General features: G+C 36.0%; 1 protein-coding gene across 3 annotated transcripts in view; it reads right to left on the reverse strand.

Annotated features, from left to right (window-relative positions):
* The window catches only part of KLHL32 (kelch like family member 32), a 119,054-nt gene that overhangs the window by 52,337 nt on the left and 45,967 nt on the right, over positions 1–20,750 (reverse strand). For all 3 annotated transcript variants that reach the window (XM_021545183.3, XM_021545147.3, XM_077782294.1), the window contains 2 exons: positions 18,823–18,930; positions 8,316–8,414 (listed from right to left, as the gene is read on the reverse strand). In XM_021545183.3, the coding sequence (XP_021400858.1) occupies positions 8,316–8,414; positions 18,823–18,930 (207 nt within the window). The remainder of the gene's footprint in view (positions 1–8,315; positions 8,415–18,822; positions 18,931–20,750) is intronic.

The following is a 20,750-nucleotide window of genomic DNA, read 5'->3' on the forward strand; positions in this document are numbered from 1 at the left end:
GGTTACAAATGATTTATAGTCACCATTTCATACTTAGCATTCTGGCTTTTCCCATATTGTAAATACTTTACAATCAAAGGATTTTCTTGCTTTGGAAATACCTTTGCTAAAATGGCTTAATACAACTCCAATTGCTTTAGATGAAAGCAAATTTAAGTAAAATTTCTCTCTGCTTCTTTCCAGGAGGTAAAAAATCCCTCTCTATGTCTGGTGCCTATATTCCTCTTCTTTCACATTAGAGCTGTAAGTCTCCTCTTTCAGGTCACGTCTTCCACATAAAAGTGCTAAACTAATGCTGCTTAATGACAAATTAATGTCCATGAATAAAAAATACACCTCTAATAGCATAGAGTAATTTGCCATTACAATATCATCATTGGACATGCCCCTGGTTTAATACGATGTATTTAATTCATAACTTAATGAGTGATATATAAAAAGAGAGAGATGAACCCTGCAATTACATTTATGTGAGTCTGTCACCTTATTTGTAAAACCTTAGAGTCATTTACATTCAAATTAGAACAAATGAGTGATTTCACAAAGTGCAGTGATAAATGACCATTGCTGCACAAGACAGAACTGTATTTCCTGTGAAAACATTAACAGTTTCCTATTATTTGTTAAAAATTACAATGCATATTGCCCAGTGTTGTGTGAATAATGACTTTTTTACTGATTAGGTCAGAAGACTAATACGGAGTAAAAATAAATAATTTTTTTTTTCATTTTTTCTGATTTTAGTTTGAATTTCTCTACTCAAACTGTTACGGACTCACACTGCCACCTGCTGCCCAGGCCTGGGTAGGAAGGGCCCCGACTGCCTCATTTCAAGTCCACTTCAGCCATTCTGCCTTCTGGGGGTCATTTCTTGCAATAAACAAAATTTTCTTCCAGTCCTCTAAGTGGACATGTCACTGAGAACACAAGCAGATAAAGATAGCTGCACTACCCAGTTACAAATACTTCCATTTTGGGCTAATGCATGCAAACTGCCTCAACTTGTAAGAAGAATTTAAAGTGAATCACACTGGGGGCCAGGAGGGACAGGGAGAACCTAAAGCATCAGTATCGATCAGATGGTAATAAAACCAAAGAAGAATTTTGTACACGAAGCATTCTGGCACTCATCAGCCCCTGTTTACAGCTGGATAAAAATACTGGAAAGATTCCAGAAGCAGAAATCTTTCAGGGAATGATGGACAGAAAGGTCATTTAAAGACTCCTCACTGGCTAGAATGACATGAGAAGGGCAGGGAGGGAAATTGTGAAGCAATAGTTTCCCTGCTCCTATTTAAAACACATACAAAGCTGCTTGCCCTTCCTGACAGACTCTGCAAAGAGATGGCAGATCCAGCTCTAACTGCCCCTTCCCAACTTGTGACCTCTACTGCAACTTTGCTGCAGAGGACTGGCAATGTGTATCCATACAGCTACCTAGACAGCTTGGGATCTTTGATCTTGCCAGCAGTAGTTAACCTAGGTGTTGCAGCACCAGTTTTTTACACATCCATCATCTGTTTCAATTCACACTGCAGACAAATAGCAGCAAGCGGGTTACAGTAAGAATGGGATTCAAAGTGACTGGGTATTATTACTTTGGTATATTTTTACTTTCCTCACTGATACCAAGTGAAAAATGAAAAAAAACACCATCATTTTTTTCATGAGTCCCCTTTTTAAATTGGAATCATCACTAGTGCAACCACATTACATATGAGATTGTTATCTCTGTAATGTATCAGTATAATAAAGAGATTAAAAAAAAAATCCCCAAGTTATTTTTGAGTTTTGTCCAAGAACTTTTCTAATGACTATCAATAGCTCAATGACAACAGCTGACAAAATTCACTCCTTCAAAAAATAGCAGGCTAGCACAGCAACAACTGGTTGTGTAACATTTAAAAACAGGAAAATGTATGACATTATTTTTGTCTACTTTGTATTCTTAGCATGGGAAGGTTACTTCACCACAGGATAAAGTTGGTAGATTTAAGCTTGCTGGTGGTGACGAATTCTGGGGGATTGAGGGGAGTGTGCAAAGTGTGCATGCATGTACTTAGATTAAAAACTCAGTATTAGTTAAAAAAAGCAAGTCTTGGTTGCTAGATGACCTTTAGATTTTCTTTCCAGCAGTTTAATTTGCTCTATATGAAAAACCCAGGAGCTAAAATCCCAACTGATCTGGGGCTTCTAGCAAAACAAAGGTGATGCTCTCAATCTCTGGTGTACGAATTAATTCATCTCTGAAGGAGTTTATCTTAGTGAAAGTTGGGATTGTCATTGGCACCATTCCAAATGGAGAAGTTGGGTTTAAGAAAAATAAATAGCTTTGAAGCTCTGGCTTGCGCACATATATAAACCATGCACACTCCTCATTTAATTCCACGCACAAATTCATTTATAACTTCTTCTGTTTAAAAACAGTAACATATTTAAATCTACAACACATTCAAATAATTTCAAATTGGGAGAAGAAAAGATTTAGATCATTAGGCATTTGTACACCAGGAAAAAAATTTGTTCTTTAAGCCTAAAGTGACCATTTCAGTAGAAGGTTAAAAATCAAATGCCTCTACCCAAGACAACTTGCCTGCTTCATTTATTACCATGAATTATTCCATAAGGATTTGTGAGTTGATTAACCTTATTTTTGTATTCCAGGTCTGATCCTCCTCACTGTCTGCTTTTGTATACAAGAATCCAGAGCAGGACAGCACAGAGGCAGTTCCAAGAAAATCCGAATTGACTGCTGTTGTACAATGCTGTGCCCAGGCTTATTTTAGTCACTTACCTATAATGTTCTTTTCTTTTTATCTTAAATTAGCTGTCATAAAAGATGGCATGACTAACATCAGTAACAAGCACGCAGGTTCCATTTAATGTAATAAAGTTTCTAAAAAGTAATCTGGTACATATACCATTTAGCAGGGAACCTAATGCACTTAAAACTAATGGGAAAATCGGCATCAAACCTTCAAGTTCACTTGACACAAAAAGCATTTAGGATCCCAAGAAGAATTTTTACAAGCCAGAGTAACTTCAGTGGCTATCAGGACCACCACTGCTCATGTCTACTATACCTGCTCCTCCTAGGATAAGAAAAAATTTCCAGAATTAAGTACAAGGACAGTCACTTCAAATAAGTCTGAACTGAAACTATGCCACTGTCCAACCAATATACATAATATACATAAATTATATCCCAGACTTTGTCCAGTGTGTAAACTTAATTTGGTCTTCCCAGAAGGTGCCTAATCTGGCAGAAGAAAATTAAAGGGATAAATGCTATCTAACAGTCATACCATGTCCTGCCTCTCAGAAATGAGTCCAAGCTTTGCTTTGGACTGTTCTGCAACTTCTAAACTCCTAAGTCACAACTATCATACATTGACTGTAACTCAGAATGTATCTAGAATTCCACAGAAAACAAAAATATTGTACTTCAGAATATACAGAAAAATCACTTAGCTTTAAGATTTCAATTATGGGCAGTCCAATATCCCAGATCCCTGAATACCAGTGGAAATCAACTTCTGCTTTAAAAACCAATTACTACCCACACAATACTGAGCTGTTGTTGATCAGTAGAATGAAATTCCATTAAAAACTTATATTCTCAATAGTATTCCCTCCTTATTAAAACTCTTTGATTGTTGAAATAATTTCCATTTGTGGCTCTCTGGTACTGAATAACCAAACAGTTGAGGAAAAAGACAAAATTTCTTAGATCTACAACTAGTTATGTAACTCAGACATACTCATGAAACAAACATTTTTATGTTTTGAATAAATGTTTTAACGCATTTATTCTGTTGCATAAGAATAAAGTTATCACGTCTCCTTCAGAAAAACATTCACAAGCTGTAAAGTGCAAAAACAGGTCATCACAAACACACTACCTAATACCATGTTCTCTACAGTACCATTTAAAAAGTCAATTTTGAGATGGCCATCACATTTAATGCCTTTAACTAGCTATCTCTTACTTTGTCCTATATGATATGACAAATATGGTCCACTTTTAAAAGGCGAAGGACATATTCAGGTAACCCATTCCTGTTATATTTCAAAGTTTGCCTATTGGCTGCAGCTCTCTGCGTTAGCCTCCTTTGAAAAACCTCAGCCAAAACTGACAATCAACCTGAGCTGGAGGAGGAAGTTGGGAAACAAGAACCTAAGAGAATTGGATGTGCAGGCTGCAAGCAAATGCTATGCTGTGTGAGTGATCACAGACCTTAGTGCCACTGAAGGTACACAAAGTTCAAGTCTTTAGCTCTCCCACACCTCTGTAGCAGTTAAGAAAAGTGCATTGCCTTACCGTTTGTTCAGCCTGAGACAGATGTGTGCGCTTACAAGCCTTGTTTCAATGTTTAATGTACCTGAGAATTATGCAGATGACATGAGATTCATGAATATGTATGTATCTCAAATAAAAGACACCAGCATGCTTCAGAAGAGTCCCCTTCTACAAATGAAGCTAGAAACAAAACCCCCAGACAGCAGAGGTTGTGGAATAATCATAATTCAAGGTATGACAGTGCTGATATGGGGGGAGAAGTCTGCACTACACAAAGCTGGAATTAAGACTAAAAGTAAGGAATACTTGGGCATTTCTCTTGTTTGCAAATAAAGAAAATATTATTTACCACAGTTTCAAAATAAAAACTAGTAAATTATCAATCTAAAATGAGCATGAGTTTTCAAACAAAAATACTGAATCAACACTAGACGCTACAGAACATTTGATAATGAGAAGTTTATAGAAGAAAAAATGCATTTCATAAACCAGCAGCGTTGTCAGAAACCTCCACTGCATTACCTAATTGAGGGTAGGGAGAAAATGTTCCTCTCCTTTTTCCTGTCTTTCCTTTGATTGAGAACTCTTTTTAAAAATTGCCATAAATGCAATTTAAACAATTTGCTAAAGATTTTTTTTTAATTCATAAAAAAATTAAAGTCCTCTAAGCTGTTTAGTCTATAAAAAATAGGATCTGTCATAGTCAAAATAACATTTTGTTTATTCTGAGACAATCAAGAGGAAATTCCTTAAAGATCAGTCAATATAAAAGTCAGCATTCGCTGGAAATTATTCTGTCCCCAGTGAACTAGAAATAATTCTTGACAATCAGACACTTCAACAATCATCTTAGATTAATCAGACCATTACAGTATTCTTTGGAACCTCATAGACTATCCATGTGCCTCAAAACAGATACGTGAGTGGGCAATGCCAATTGCATTTGTAGCCAAACAACCCCATCCTTATTGAAACGCATGGCCTTATTACAGGTCGCAGATAAAAGTATCAAAAAGAGAAGAAAGTGTTCAAGACAGTTCCAATGAACTGTCAGGTTGGAACATCTAGAGAAGAGCTGAAACAAGTACTAGCAATTATTGCTAACAATAAGAGCAGCACTCTAGGAAAAGCTTGATCTAATCAAAACAGTTAAAGACAATCCTAACAAGTTAAAACTGTGTCATCATTACACAACAATAAATGACAGCTAGATCCCACACACTGTATTTCCTGAATTTAGGCTAAAGTAAGCTAAGCATGATATCTGAACAGCTCAAAGTAATTCAGTAGCACTCTAAATGAAGTACTCTGGCACACTCATTCATCAGAGAGAAGAGAAAGGGCAAACACTATTCCCTTTCCAGCATCTGTATCACAGCATGTGGGGTGACAAGACACCCCAGCTACCAACTGCAGAGAGGACAAGTGGTTTTAAGAGAGGATAAGCCTTCTTTTAACTACTTGGATTTTATTTGCAGATAGTACTAAAATAAGGCAAGATCTATTTTTTTCAAGTCACACAATAATATGTAGAACATAAACAGATATTTGATTTAATTAGTTTGGACCTGAAAGATATCACAGTTTTAACACACAGAATCTTGTTGACCCCTGTTAATAAGACTTACAGCAACCACTCAAGGCTGATTACTTGTATGGACTGCAACGATACAAAACAAACAAGACAGGTGAATTCTTACTGTTATCTATTCAGATTGCAGATCTGTCTACATGTATGCTTTGCTGAGGTGGACTTGATAAAAAAAATACCGTAAAAAAAGTAAATCCCAACATGATATAAGCTACAGCCGCCTCACAGATGTGCATGCAGATTCCAAAGCTTTTTATCAGACCCTGATTCAGAAATAGTTTACAGAATTAGCACTGCTCTCTGTCTTCCAACACATATTCTCCTCTTTTTTCCCCTTCATCCACTTAACTACCTTATTCCCTGCCTCCACTACTGTAAATCTGGACAAAGGGTCCCACACCCTCTTAATTTTTACAACAGTGTAACTCCAGTTGTCCTACCCTGGCACACTGTTCAGGACACAACAGTGCTTTTTCACATCTTTCACACATCCAACAACAACTGCAGGCCACAAAGTTGTGGTTTCTATGACTCACGAAAGACACAGCAATCTTGTAAATTGTAGAAATAGAAAAAACATGCAAATAAACATATGCATGAGACAAAATGCATCAAAAGACATGAGATCAACAGGAAAAGCACTAGCAGGAGAGGAATTAAAATGCCTCTGATTCTTTTGCAAATTATTTTGTGGTTGGACTTAATCTTAAAGGGCTTTTCCAACCTAAAGGTTTCTCTGTCATGTCCAGAAAATTTTTACTGCTGTGTTAATTACAGAGTAATTTGGTAGAAATACTTACTAACTCCAAAATATTGGGTTTTTTTATGAGGCTAGTGTGATTTTGGGGTCGATTTATTTTTTTAATTCATTAGAAATCTATTTCTAAATAATTTACTATAGCTTGCACATTAAGGACAAGATTCAAAGCATTGCTAACTCTGTAGTTGTCAGTACTTTTAATTCCAATGACAGGGGAAAGACAAAGATGGTGCTAAGAGAAGAGCTATAAATACCAGTGGTTACTCAACACAGGTAACAGAAAAAGTTAGCACAAGGATTTATGTTGAGCATATACCTGCCCTCTTCCTACATCCTCTCACATCCCTACTTGACGAGCACAACAAACAAACTTTTCCCTACTCTTTAATATTTTCTATTAGCTTCTTTGCTGTAATAGTCTCTTTAGTTCAATTTCTGACAAAGAGCCACATAAGAATCAAAGACATACAACAGCTGGTTTGTTTGAGGACCATTAAATACATTGTACATGACTACCAGTGTTATATCTACATCTTTCTCATTACAGTAACCGTTTCCCATGCCTGCCTGACAAATGGTTTTGTGGCTTATTTGGTACCTCACAGTTTATTTCTCAAACCAACCATCTTTCCCATCATAAATCATGTCTGTTTTGTCAGAAAAATTAAATCTCTTCCTGCATTTCTAAAAAAAATTGTACCAATTGCAGCCCTCTGTCAGCTCCTTTAACTTTCTAAACAATTTATAATGCACAAATTAATACCAACTTATTATCTGAATATACATTTTGAAGGGTTTCCTAAGGTTAACACTCAAAGAGCAGATTCTTTCTCCGTAAGACACAAAGCCTTCAAGTAGATGCTGAAGTTCTTAACATGAGATTCTGCATGTCCCTGTTGCTCAGTAGCTCAGCATGCTGCCAAGCACACTCCAACTGTTCAAAGGCAGTTACGCTGTTGGAAGGCAAGTGCACACCAAGAGCACTGTGCTGATGTGCATCTCCATGCCTAAGTGTTGCCCAGGTGCAGTTAACACATCCCATTTCAGAACTGCTACTGCCATTTTATTTTTAGAAGGTTTTTCACAGACACCCATCAGAGCTGTGTTCTTGCTACCATCATAAGCCATTTCCTATAAAAGCCGAGTACAAAAAAAAATCTTCACCACAACTCAATTTTTTTGCTTGATAAAGGCATTGACATTACAGGCATAAGGCTTATTGAGAATAAGGTACCATTTAAATAAGCCCTGTTCCTTCAGTGAGAGATTGTAGTGCCCTGGAATACATGTCAATATTCTGTTGTGAATTACACATCTGAATTTGTCACAATACTCATGATCCTAATAGGGAAATATCCTCACGTTTGGTACACTGAAGTAGAAGAAAGCAAATTCCTTGATAAAAGGGGGAATCAACCTCCCATGTGCAGATATTAATCAGTGGACCATTCTTGTTTTCAGGAATGAAATGGACAAAATGTATGGAAGGCTAAAGCATCTACCATAAACTGATACCCAAATTATACCCAAAATTCAGTTCTCCTGAAATCCAGTTTTTGCCATTTAGATTACACCAGGTATTGTACTAATAGTCTCCTAATGAAATTATGTTTGAAACAAAAGTGTACCAAACAGAAACAGCTTATCAGGCCAGAAAGCCTCACCTCAATGAGATAGTGAGAACATAAACTGAGAAGCTCCAGCAGCTGTAAATGACTCCCAGCTGCTAGGACATCCTGTATCACCCCTGGTTCCAAGAGTATCTGTAAAGAAGAAAATGGAAAGTTTGTCATCTGGACGATGCACTCAGAGTACTTGTAGAAAATATTAAAGGCCTTTGTTATTTCAAATATTTAAGTCAACATAAAGAACAGAATACAATAAAGCATATAAGGAAATTTTTACAGAATAGGGATGGATTTTCTAAAGTTCATCTGAATTTCCCAAAGTATTTTTAAACTTTATTTTAGTTATTTTCTTTTTCCTGTGAGAGTCCCTAAGTCACAATACCCTCTAAATCCTTTGAAACTAAACGTGTGCTGTTTAAGACAGAGACTTTTCAAAATAACAGAACTTCCTTTTCTTATCTGTATACTTAGATCCGTCCACATATACTGATAAATCAGGCCAACAGAATTGACTCAGAAGTCTCCACTAATAATATTATTCATGCATGTGAAACACATACAGACTAGGAACACCCTGCCTATTTTGCATGGTGCCACTTTATAATTTTCCTAACCACTGTCTTTATTTTAGAGAGCAGGGCTCTGAAAGCACAATGAGCACATTGCTGGGGAAATGTCAGGAAGGGCTTGGAAACCAAGACTGATTATTCAGTTACTTGCTCACATGAAACTCCTACTCATTTCAATTAAAATCATGTACAGGCAGCAGTAAGGATAATTGGGCCACAGCTCATGGACTGCTGTCTTGGGGTCAGCTTGTTAGAGCATCCCTTTTGGGACACAAAAATGTCTTTGGAAATATGGACACTGGTCAATTTCTTATTAGCAATCAGACTACAAACTATCTAGACTAAAATATTTTAAGTAGCACAACATAAAAAAAAAACCCAGAAATGCATGAGAAAAATTAAATTTTCAAAGCTGCTCGCTTTATTCAATTTTATCCTTGTACTTTCCCTGGCAACTTTGGTTTCACACCACATGAGGTCAGTCTCTCACTGCTTCACAGAGAAGTAAAGCTTGCTTTCAGATCCTTTTCTTTCTGCTCACGCAATTCAGTTTTATGTCATAGTATCATTTGTATACTTCAAGTGCAATGGAATAAGGAAAATGGAAAACAAAAGGAAAGATACTCAACAGCATCTTTTGTAGTTTAACAATTTTGAGGGAAATGAAAAAAGTATGCATTTCTTCAAGCAAAACCACAAAATATCTCCAACATAACGGATATATTAGGAGGAGGAGAGTAGGCAATTGATCTTTGCTTATATCAAGAACTCATTTACATTGAGTTCTGGCACTGTATGAAATCCTTAGGGCTTGTGCAAATCACTACATTTATTAATACTAGGTTTTAAATGAACATTATATGTCATTTACATACTATGTAAAACATGAAGGTTCTTTATCTAGCCAGAAATTCATGTAAGGATCCTACTGTAAATGAGAATCAGGCCCAGCACAATCCAGGTTTTTGGCTGGTGCTACTGAGGTTGCTATGAATGATGAGAGGTAGTTGAACAGAAAATTAGACTTGATTTCAGTAATAAAAATATCTCCAACAGATATGGATATTAAAAACAAACAAAATAAATAAAAGCATGTCACTCTCAAGTATTTTCAAGTGAGAACTCAAGGTCAGACTAAACAAGCTGGTATAGACCTTGCAGTGTTTTTTATTTACACATGATTGACATTGAGAAGCTGCTGTCCTATGGCACATTACTTACTAAGTGTCAGCCAGAGAACCAGAACTCAAAGCAGATTAGTACCTTGTAGGCACAGACAAACTATATTTAACTGCGAGAATATTAATGTATTTTAAAGCTACAGCAATCCATTTACAAATAATACTAGTAGCACCATGAGATAAGAAGTAGGACAAAAGGCAAGGAGGGTGGTTGGCTACTGTCTAGAGATGATTTGCACAAAGTCATCAACAAAAATTAATTTCAAAGTGGCAGATGTATTTCCTACAGACATTCTTCAATTTTTACAGCCCTCCTATACCACGCAAACTATATTCTACTGAGAAAACAGAATCACTTCTGTGCTTCCCAAGATAACAGAGGAAAGTCTAGTTTATCTTTTCACAAAACTTTGCTTTAAATTGAACTCCTGATGTTTTATTCAATACTCATTTGGATATAGGCAAAAAATACTAATTCATCCATGCTAAATTTTTACCATTGGGAAAATGCATGCTGGTAAAATCCACAAAGAAAAGAAAATTATAAGTAAAGACGGAAGAAAATATTGCAAGCCTTCCTTCTACTGAAACTGTGGTAATTCACAATTATTCCATACCTTTGTGCTTTTATACAATAAAGAAATTTCTTGGTTTTTATTAATTACCAGCATAGGTGTTTATATGTTATACAGACCTTCCAGCTCAATATTAACAGTAAATGCACATAAATACCACCAAATGCACACCACAAGCACACACAGTGACTGACTCTTCTCTGCTTGTCTAACTCTGAAAACAATAGATCTGAGTTCTACAGAATGATGCTTATTGCAATTAAGGAGAGCAAAACTAAGGTCTACAATGAATTCACAACTTCAAAATTCATCATAAATTTTTGTATGAAAAAATAGAGAGAAGCTTAGTAATTTTCTGTAATCCATCCTCAATCCAAACATTATGAGGCATAATTACTGGGGCAGAAACTTAAGAGTAATTTGGACTCATAAAATTCAGACAAAAATGGCAACCTTCACCAGTGAAGAATGTGCTTTCTCATAACACAGGCTATATTAGACTGGTTACTGTACTATTTTTACATTAAGATTAATTAGATGCAATTCAGGTATTGCAACTGTCTGCACCTTACAATCACCCCTCTATTCAATCCTTATTTCAAAGGGCTAATTTTCATTATACTTTCAACTTCTCTTATGATGGTACCCAAGAAAATCCCCTGTATACAACAGGCAGATCTTGCGATACATGAATAACTTTCTTTCCTAAGCCACCAAGCCTGACATACTGCTTATTTTCAAACCAATTTACTTGGACAAACTACTTTGCTCTTACAATGACTGTTTTCAAACAGGAAACCTGCTCCGAAAAGCAGTCTTTCTACTGTTGCATCATGCCACAAACCCTCCGGAGAGGATGCATAAAATACAGTCTGGTCCCTACTGTGATCAGATCCACAGCCCAAAGGATTGAAGCAATGCAAAATCTGGCTGTCAGCAACAGAATGCTGAGGTCACAAGATCCAGAAAGGCAGATTACATAATTTCTTAGATCCATTATTTTTAGACATACAATATTAATCTATCTGGAAACTTATCTGGACATATTGCAGAAAGCTTCTCTTAAAATGCAAGAACTAGAAAATGGTAAATTAAATCTGACCTTGTAAAGAACAATACTGAGGCAGAAAAGGGAACTTTATAACCAGTCCCACTCTTATAGAAACCCAAGGAACTTAACACCCTGCCCCCTATTTTTGTCCTCCAGCCAGCAGTTCAAAACTAGAATTTATTCCCTCTCAGCCCAAGATTTATTTCTTCTTTTCCCAACTCAACCTGCATTCCCTCCAACACCTTAGAACTCTGGGTAAGAGTGGGAAAACACTTAACTGGTATCATTTATCTTGCCTCTCTCTTCAATGTTCTTTGAGACTTGTGGCAACAGAGTATATAAGAACCACCAACCTTTCCCAAGGACACCTACTCAAGTCTCACCTCCACATAATCCAGATCAAAAATGTCCTCCTACTCTTTTAATGCCTCCTGAACCCACCCTCCTACAGTCAACAAAGCCCCATAGGCCTACCAAAAAAAAAAAAAAAAAAGGTCAGAGCAAAGAGGGCAATAACAGCAATAACAGCCAAAAAAGAATGAAAAGGAAACTCCTTAAACTGTCCTTTCCAACAAATCAACTTACAGCCTGAGGAAGAAGGTAAGATCTAGATTAACTGTCACATCTGTGGAGTCTCATGAGGTTTATATCTGGAAAGAACAACTAAAACATTCTATTCCCTGAATATTGCAGGTCACTATATTTATCCATACATTTTTAAAGACACTAAACAATGGCTGCTTTAGACTCAAGAAGTCTAAACTGCATACCCAGACAAAGACTGAAAGGTTGAAGATGCACTTTTATCACCTTCGTTCCAGCTACTCGTATATCTCCCATCTTTTTCTCATTTCCATACAGCTGTTTGTGGGACAATGGAAAAGTGAGATGGTGGCATGATACACCAATATTATGATGTAACAGTAAGGAAATATATAGTCATATTTAATTTGAGAGAAAATAACTTTCCAAAGACAGCACACTAGCACACTAGTGGCTTCGTAGTGCTTAATGCCAAGTTCTCCTAAGTCCCATTTTCCAAGAATGAGGGAATATGCAGCCCCGCCAGAATATTCTAGAAAGTAAACTGTATGGAATTTAACACAGAAAACAAGAAAAAAAATTCTAAGATTCTTGCCACTCTGAAGAAAAAAAAAAAAAAAATCCTCCTTTACTCCACTTGCAGTGATCAGCATTTCAAACAGGACAGGAATCAAACACAAATATCGGTTGTTTTGGCCTGATGGAGATCATTCCATGTGCTTAAGAGCAATCAAACACCTTAACTTTTCTTTTAAAGTAATTTAGACTGCATTTCACTCCCAACTGGATAGCACTTCTGCCTGTCTCCCTGATCATTCATGATTCAGTTGAATACTGATCTCCTTGCACACTGACAAGTGCTGCTTCAAGAAAGTGAGTGAGGAAAAAACATTCTAGTCCCCTGCAGGCAACTGCCCAAAGCCCTGGCACAAAATGTTTGGTAGCACTTGCTACAAAACCCAGATGTCTCATTAGCCAATGCCAGAAAGCATCACGACCAGCATTTCTCTGATACATCATAATATTTTTCCAGATAATTAGAAGAAAATCCATGTTAAGTGCATAAGCACATCATAAAATCATAGCATATTTCAATTTGGAAGGCACCCATAAAGATCATCTAGTTCTATCTCCCTGCTTGCAGGGCTTGCCCTCAAATTGCAGGGCTATCCAAAACTGAACACATGTCCAGACATTCCCTGAACTCTGACAAGCTTCTTATCATGACCACTTCCCTGGAGAACCAGGGACCAGTGTTCAGTGACCTGCCACCTTTTAATTACATCCATCCTGAACTTTCCCTGACATAGATTCACACCACTATTAAGTACCATTACTATAATTAAAGAGGGTTTGGATAAGCAAGACTCCAAGCAAATTCACTATTCTTTGAGAAGGTGTTTCATTACTTTAATCACTTTCAGCACTAGAAAAGCTGTCTTGCCCATAGCTAAATTTCTGTCCAGAGCAAAAAACTGAAATATTTAATTTTCTCTTCAATGTACTGCATAAAGTGAGTTAATTAAAGCTCTGTATTCATCTAAATCTTTTCGACAATCTGTAGCATCTGTAGCTGAACTGTGAACCTAGAATCAAGCTGTAACACCTAGCACTAGATACAGAAACAAGATTATCCTGAGAGAAGTGAAAATGGAAGTGTCCAAATCTAACTAATAAATACATATATATTGCTTTGAAATTGCATTGAAAAATTATATTAAGTATTTGTAATAAGACACAGACCTGTTGTATTCAGTTATCCATGACTTTGACATATTGTCCCCAGCAGAAAAGAGCTGAAATCACTTTTGCTAGGGACAGCAAGTAATTTAATTGAATCATTTTAATCGAAAAGCAGCCAGTGGAACTGCTGCACACAGGATGCAGTAGGTCACTTACCCAAGAAAATCAACCATCACAATACAGCTTTGCAATACACCTCCACCCACAAGAGAGAATTAACACAATAAGGGGCACTAAGATATTGACAGCTGCCTTACTCTGGTCTTAACTAAAAATGGCAGATAAAATACTGGTTGATCACTAGAAAAACTGTCAGCATCAGATGAGGAGGAGAGTTGATGAGAGTCGAGAGCCAAGATTCTACAAAGGAATCAAAGAAATTGTAAGGAAAAACAGTTGTACTTAGAAAAAATAATTATTTCTACTATTTCTTTACTATCTAAGAAGATATTTTACTCCTTCATATTTTTTGTTAAATAAATAGGAAAGCTAAAAGAACAATTTCAAAAAGAAGCTGTAAGATAATACTCTAATCAGGGGTTTGTGCGTGCAAATGTGAAAAATCACATTATGGTACTCTACCAATTCCTAAAACCTGTTTGGTAAAGTAATAATAGCTGTTAAGAGGATGACAGGTTTCAAATTAACTGAATACAAAGCAAAGGCAATAGTTAAATAGGACTCACACTGGTAATGCATTGAAGTAATATTGGGAGCAACATACCTGGAAATAAAATAAAGTTCTAGATTTCTAACTGGAATAATATACCCATATTACCTTTATGGAAATGCTGATGCTACATTAGCATTTTGTGAGTAAAAGAAAACCTGTTAAATAAGTAAATAACAGAAAGTTTAAAGCCTATTTTTCAATCATTTCAAGTGCAACTTTGTATGTGGCTTTTAATACAGGGAAACATTTTAATATGCCATAGTTAGGAAGTAAGGCTGTGTTAACCTTGGGCTAAGAAGGCATCACAGGACAAATTACCCCAAAATTCACTATGGGAGAAAGAGCTGATCATAAAAAGCCTCATATATAAGGGCTTCCTCACTAATTATTTAATTTCAGCTTTACTCATTCAGGATATTATAATTTAAAGAAGATATAATTTCTATTGATACAAAAACAAAATATTAGTAGGGAAAAAAAAACAGACCAGCCAATTAGGAAAATGGGACTTAGGAGAATTTGGTATTAAGTACTAAGAAGCCACTAGTATGCTGTGCGGTCTTTGGAAAGTTATTTTCTCCCAAATTAATTTCCTTTCTGCAATGCAACAAAATAAGGACCGGGATTACTTGCTTTTATAATGCATTTTGAGGTCCTCAAATAAATTTCTATCTAAACAGAAAACAGAACATATTAACAAAGAAGAAAGATCCAAGTATGAAACACTTCAGTACTCATGGGACTCCACACGTATTTTGGTTGAATTAGGATCACAATCATCCACTGCAAATTAAAGCCAGTGCTCCTCTGACTTTTCAGCCAAATACACTGGCCTATTTACAGTGGCTATCCCGTTCCTCCAAGTAAGATTATATCTCTAACAAACAAGTAAAAATTTAAAAATGTAGTAAAAAAGAGTAGAGAACAGTGCCCGTGAGTCTCTGACGCAGTGATTAAGGCTCTTATTTTGAAAGCAGGAACTGTGAGCTCCAAACTCTTTGCCTAGAAATGCTTCGCTATATGAGTATTCTAAAACATATAGTTTGTAAATGGATTGTACTTGATTCATCTCCCTTCCAAGGCACATCTGACACTCACAAAATGCCCTTGTGAGAAGAAAGGGTGAGTAATCTACTCACTGAGATTCTGGCCTGGCCTTACCACTGTCAGCTATGAGGCAAAAGAAAGAATGACCTTAAAGCCCTCTTGGGAAGAAAGGACATGGCAACTACAACAGGAAAGAGTCAACTAAAAAGGAAAAGAGTTGTGTCTCTCAATTCTGAATATGGGGATTACATAGTAAAATGCCTACAGACAAGATGAAACATACCTAAGACATTTTTTGCTGAAGATTATATTATTCAAGTATTACTTTAAACATACATGCAAAGAACAAAATCAAAGCCTACTGCCATTCTTTTTGTCAGTTTTTATTTATTTCTGTACCAAAATTTATTTATTTGTAATTATTAAGGACCATAGTAATAGATTAGTTCAGTTGGAGTTATATTATTTATACTTAACTTGAGTTTTGGAACATAGTTTTCTTCTGAACAATCAGTTTTTCACATAAAGCAAAATATTTTCAACAGTAATTACAAAGCTGTCTGCCTAAGTAGACAGGACAATGAAGGTTGTATTTGAAGTCCACAGGAGGATTTCAAATTAAGAAAAAGAGGCAAGGATAACAGAGTTTAATTTCAGATTCCAAGATCATCCTAAAAATTAAACTTATTCATTTTAATAACTTTAAAAACTGCAGACATCAAATACTGCCATCATGTAATATAAAATATTTCCACCAGATGTCTCCAGTATATTAGTTTACACAGAAAGCTGCACTCAATTTGCAGTGTAATGTGCCAAATACAAGTGTAGTCTATCAAAGAAGTAAAGAGAAGAAAACTGCAACTAATTACTTATCTATTTAGACATGGATAGTTTAGGGAGTTCCACAGTGTTACCTAGGGAAATGCCAATTTTTTGAACTAACATTGTGGCCATATGTGATTAAAAAAAAAAGAAAAAAAAAATAAGGTTAGTTCATGGTTTTTAATTTTAAGAGAGCAATATAAGGTTATATTTGGCATGAGTGACTGTCAGATTACTGAGAAATATTTTGTTTGTCTTATAAAAACAGGAACATTTTGCAAACCAAGCTAAAGACAATTCTGTTTTCAGGACTCTCTGATATAAGCACGGAGTAATCCACTTATTTATTAATAGCCTTTGTGGATTACTCCCACTCACTACCTTGAAATGTTCACCCGGATTCTGTCAGTCTGAGTCAGAATACAAGCAATGCTCAATACATACACAATGCCAGAAGAGAATTCCAAGGATGAAAGGAAATGAGACACTGCTAATTCTCAGACCCACTTTTCACTGAGTTGTGCTTCAAAGGCATCTTTACATGATAACTCCTACAGAATCCTTCTCATTTGTCTGGGCATCAAAGTAGCACTTGGTGCATCTGATAGAAACGACAGAGCCAGCCTTGCCTTATAATCACCTCTATGTATGAGCAGCTGTACATACATGCACATCTATATTTAACTCAGGAAAACCACTCACTTACTCAGAGTAGGTTATGCCTGAAAATGGGAGACTCAAAAGTCTCTAAAGGGCCAATGACAGAAGGTACATATTTCCTAGGGATCTGAGGATACTATCCTGGAAGCAACATGGGGTCACTTGCTGGGTTACATAAAAGCCACATCCATCCTTTCAGAGGTTCTCAATGTATTTTACATGGGTTTGTTAGACTTTGAATTTTGCAGAAAGATGGGGAATATCTCTAATCACAGCAGATGGGATGGGTCAGATGGAAATCAATTACAACCCATCTTTTAAAAAGATACTTTTGTTTAACCAGAGTTTTCTATTCAATAATCAACCTATAGTTTTAAATTACTAATATGATGATGTATAGGCACCTAACATTTTCATTTTAATCAAACACACTCATTTTTTAACAAAAGCTTTCAACTGAAAGAAAAAAAAAAGCATACCAATGACAAGTCATGTACTGATCTTCAGCTAATGCACTAATATAGTATGGCATCTCTGTTTATCATTTATATCAAAGATATAATAACACTTTCCAAAACAACCCAAACTCAATATTTTTTCAAAGAAATTCAAGTGCTATTCTCCAAGACCAATGCTAAAGCATAACTGTTTTCTGGGCTGGTGACAAAAATAGCTCCTTTAAAACGAATAATATTTCCCCCCTCTTATTTCTACTTAGTTTCCTTTAAAAAGAAAACAAAAAAACAAAAATCCCACATAAGGCTGAATACTCAATTCACAGTACGGAAGCAGATGCCTTAAATTTTTATAACCCAACAGCTCTTCAGAATATCATAGTATGGATTTAAGCTTTCCTTTTCAAAATTAACTAATAAACGTCACTAGTGCGTCAATGGAGTCAACTGCTGTAGTGATATTCCAGAAATAGTTTGGTTATCTAGAATTTTAAAGTCTAAAGCAAAAATAGCTGGGTGTTCTGAGCCCACTATCTATGAACTCTGTACTGAGACAAAGTCACACAGCAACATTCTTCAAGCATACAGTGCAGAGATAAGGAGATATGGCAGGTCACAAATATTTTTTCCTTTTTATTTCTTTTGGTGTTTGTTTTTTTGTTTGTTTGTTTGTTTTGAGGGCTTTTTTTGGTAAGAGACAGAGAGGAAAGGGGCATCACGCTGCAATTTCTGGAGCACCATAATGAATAGGCCAAAATTAAGATGTATAGCACCTATAAGCATTTACAAAGATGCCTCAACTGCATCTGTCCAGAGAGTAAGAGACTACTCTCCCCCTCAATTATATAATTTGTCAAACACAGCAGAGTTTATAAATATTTATTATAAGGGAAACACTTTTCTTTACACATAATTTAGCAAGGAGATTCAACTTGCATTAAGATTTCATGAATAGTCAGGCAACCACAAAAAGGGTTTGCAAGCCCTACATGGTTCCCTACCTGACAATGATGCACATAAAGCAGTGTTTTTATTAAACAATCTTTCTAAAGAAAAGAAATCTACCACCAGTATAAGAAAATTAAGATCTATTAAATCAAAATAGCTTGTACTGAGCATTGCACAAGAAAAGTATTTTTCAGTATCTTCAAAAAGGTCATAGTAAATTTTTATTGCAGTTGCTTTTGATTGTATTTCTTAATTTGAAGAACTGTACAATACCTGTCCAGTATATGCAAAGTCCAGGGCTTGTTTTAAACCAAGGCTTGTGACACCATGTAAATTCACCTCATCAGCTTCACTCTCAACCATGCAGAGACTGAACATTGCCTATGGAAAAGAACCAGAGATGCCATTAAGCAATTTTAGAAAAGAATTCCAAATAGCAGCAGCCTTGAGAGTCAGAAAGAGATCTATACCTAGTTTTCAGTAACATCACAGCAATCTTGTAACTGAGTCTTTTTATCATTAAAGAAATACAAAAACTTATTCTAGATAAACAGAGAAATCATTTTCTTCAATATACATATACTTCTTAAGTAATTCATGTGAAATCAGGGAGAACAGTCACACAATAAGGTATAATTCAATAAAAAAGGTAACTAGGCTCTGGAAAAAGAATAATCTAGACAAGCACCAATAAAAGTAATACTTATGTATAGTATCATTGTGTATAAGAAGGAGCAATAAGCCATACACAACTACTTGAGAAGGGGCAGTTAAAACTGTATTTTAGAAGCAATCCTTTTCAAATAAGCATCTCAGTCTGGAACATGAGCAATGCAGTAGTGAGCTTATTAAATGAAGAGGAATGATGGAGATGCAGACACCTAAACTTACAACCTCCCCTTACTTGTTATTGCCTCAGTTTCTCATATCATAAAGTCTAAACTGAAGACAGGCAAGGTGCTATGGAATTTCCCTGAATATACCACTGAGGAGAGCAACTCTCCCTTTCATCCAGATCATTTGTCTTCAGCATCTCCCTGGAATGAAGCAATCGTACTCAGTCTCTTGAATCCTTGTGAGAATCTTTTTCTTCTCATCTCCATTAAACTTCTTTGCCCTTCAGTCTTCCATCCCAACCTGTATTCCTGCTACACTACCTCTACTTACCATTCCTTTCCTTCTTATCAGCCCCATTCTCCATTCTTTGGCACCCTCCCACACCTTTTTAACAAAATACACCACTCAGAGTTTCTAAACAGTAAACTGTGAACAAATAAACTGAACAGTTCTGCCATCTGGCACTACTAAAGAATGTGTAAACTTATCCCCAGTAGGCTTCGTGCTATACTCAATGCCATTACGGAGGCTACCAAACTACACCTTGGGGAACTCCAGTAACAAAGCACTTCTCATGGACATAATCCCTGCTACCTTCCTTCTATACTCTAGCTGATACCTGCAGAAGCTGAGACAGTCAACAAGCTCACTGGACTTCATATGTGCAATCTGTCCAACAAGCAGTGCTGAATTTGAAGGGAAAAAAGCTCTACCCTCTCTAACTATTTAGCACATACGAATGACTACATCATTGTTACCCAAACTTTTCCATGTTTCACCTAGACTCAGGTGACTTCAAGAACTGAGTACTTCCTGCAAATAAGTAATTTCTTCAGAAAATATTTGTACTTTTCATCATTAAAACACCATAATTTGGCATTAATCTGTCTCCTGGAAATCATCCAATATAAAGAAGAATTACATTTATCATACAGTCATTCCTTCTGATTTTGCAATTTCTGTTGAATTAAAGTGGTACCAGAGCTTTGTCCAAACCAGCAACAGAAAAGAAGCAAAAAATAGTTTAAAAGCTTTATTAAACAAATACAGTAAGATACATCCATGAAATATACCTAGGGAGGAAAAAATAAAAAACCTTCTAACAAGTTCAGCCACTTTTCTTATCCATTAAAAATGTAATCAGAGGTGAATATTTTGTTCTCATCTAGTAGCTAATGTGAGGCTTCAGAGCTTGCCAGAAGCTGCAAGGTACTCATCAGCCACCTACTCTTTGGAAAAGCAGACCTGCATTTGCTGTCTGGGAGAGATAAGCTTCTCAGAAATTCACTACTAGATAAATATTTTGGAAAATACTCCTTTCACACATCAATTCCTGAATAAAGAGAGTAAAGTCTCAAAGAAAC

The sequence above is a fragment of the Lonchura striata genome, chromosome 3, assembly GCF_046129695.1.
Source record: "Lonchura striata isolate bLonStr1 chromosome 3, bLonStr1.mat, whole genome shotgun sequence".
NCBI classification, from domain to species: domain Eukaryota; kingdom Metazoa; phylum Chordata; class Aves; order Passeriformes; family Estrildidae; genus Lonchura; species Lonchura striata.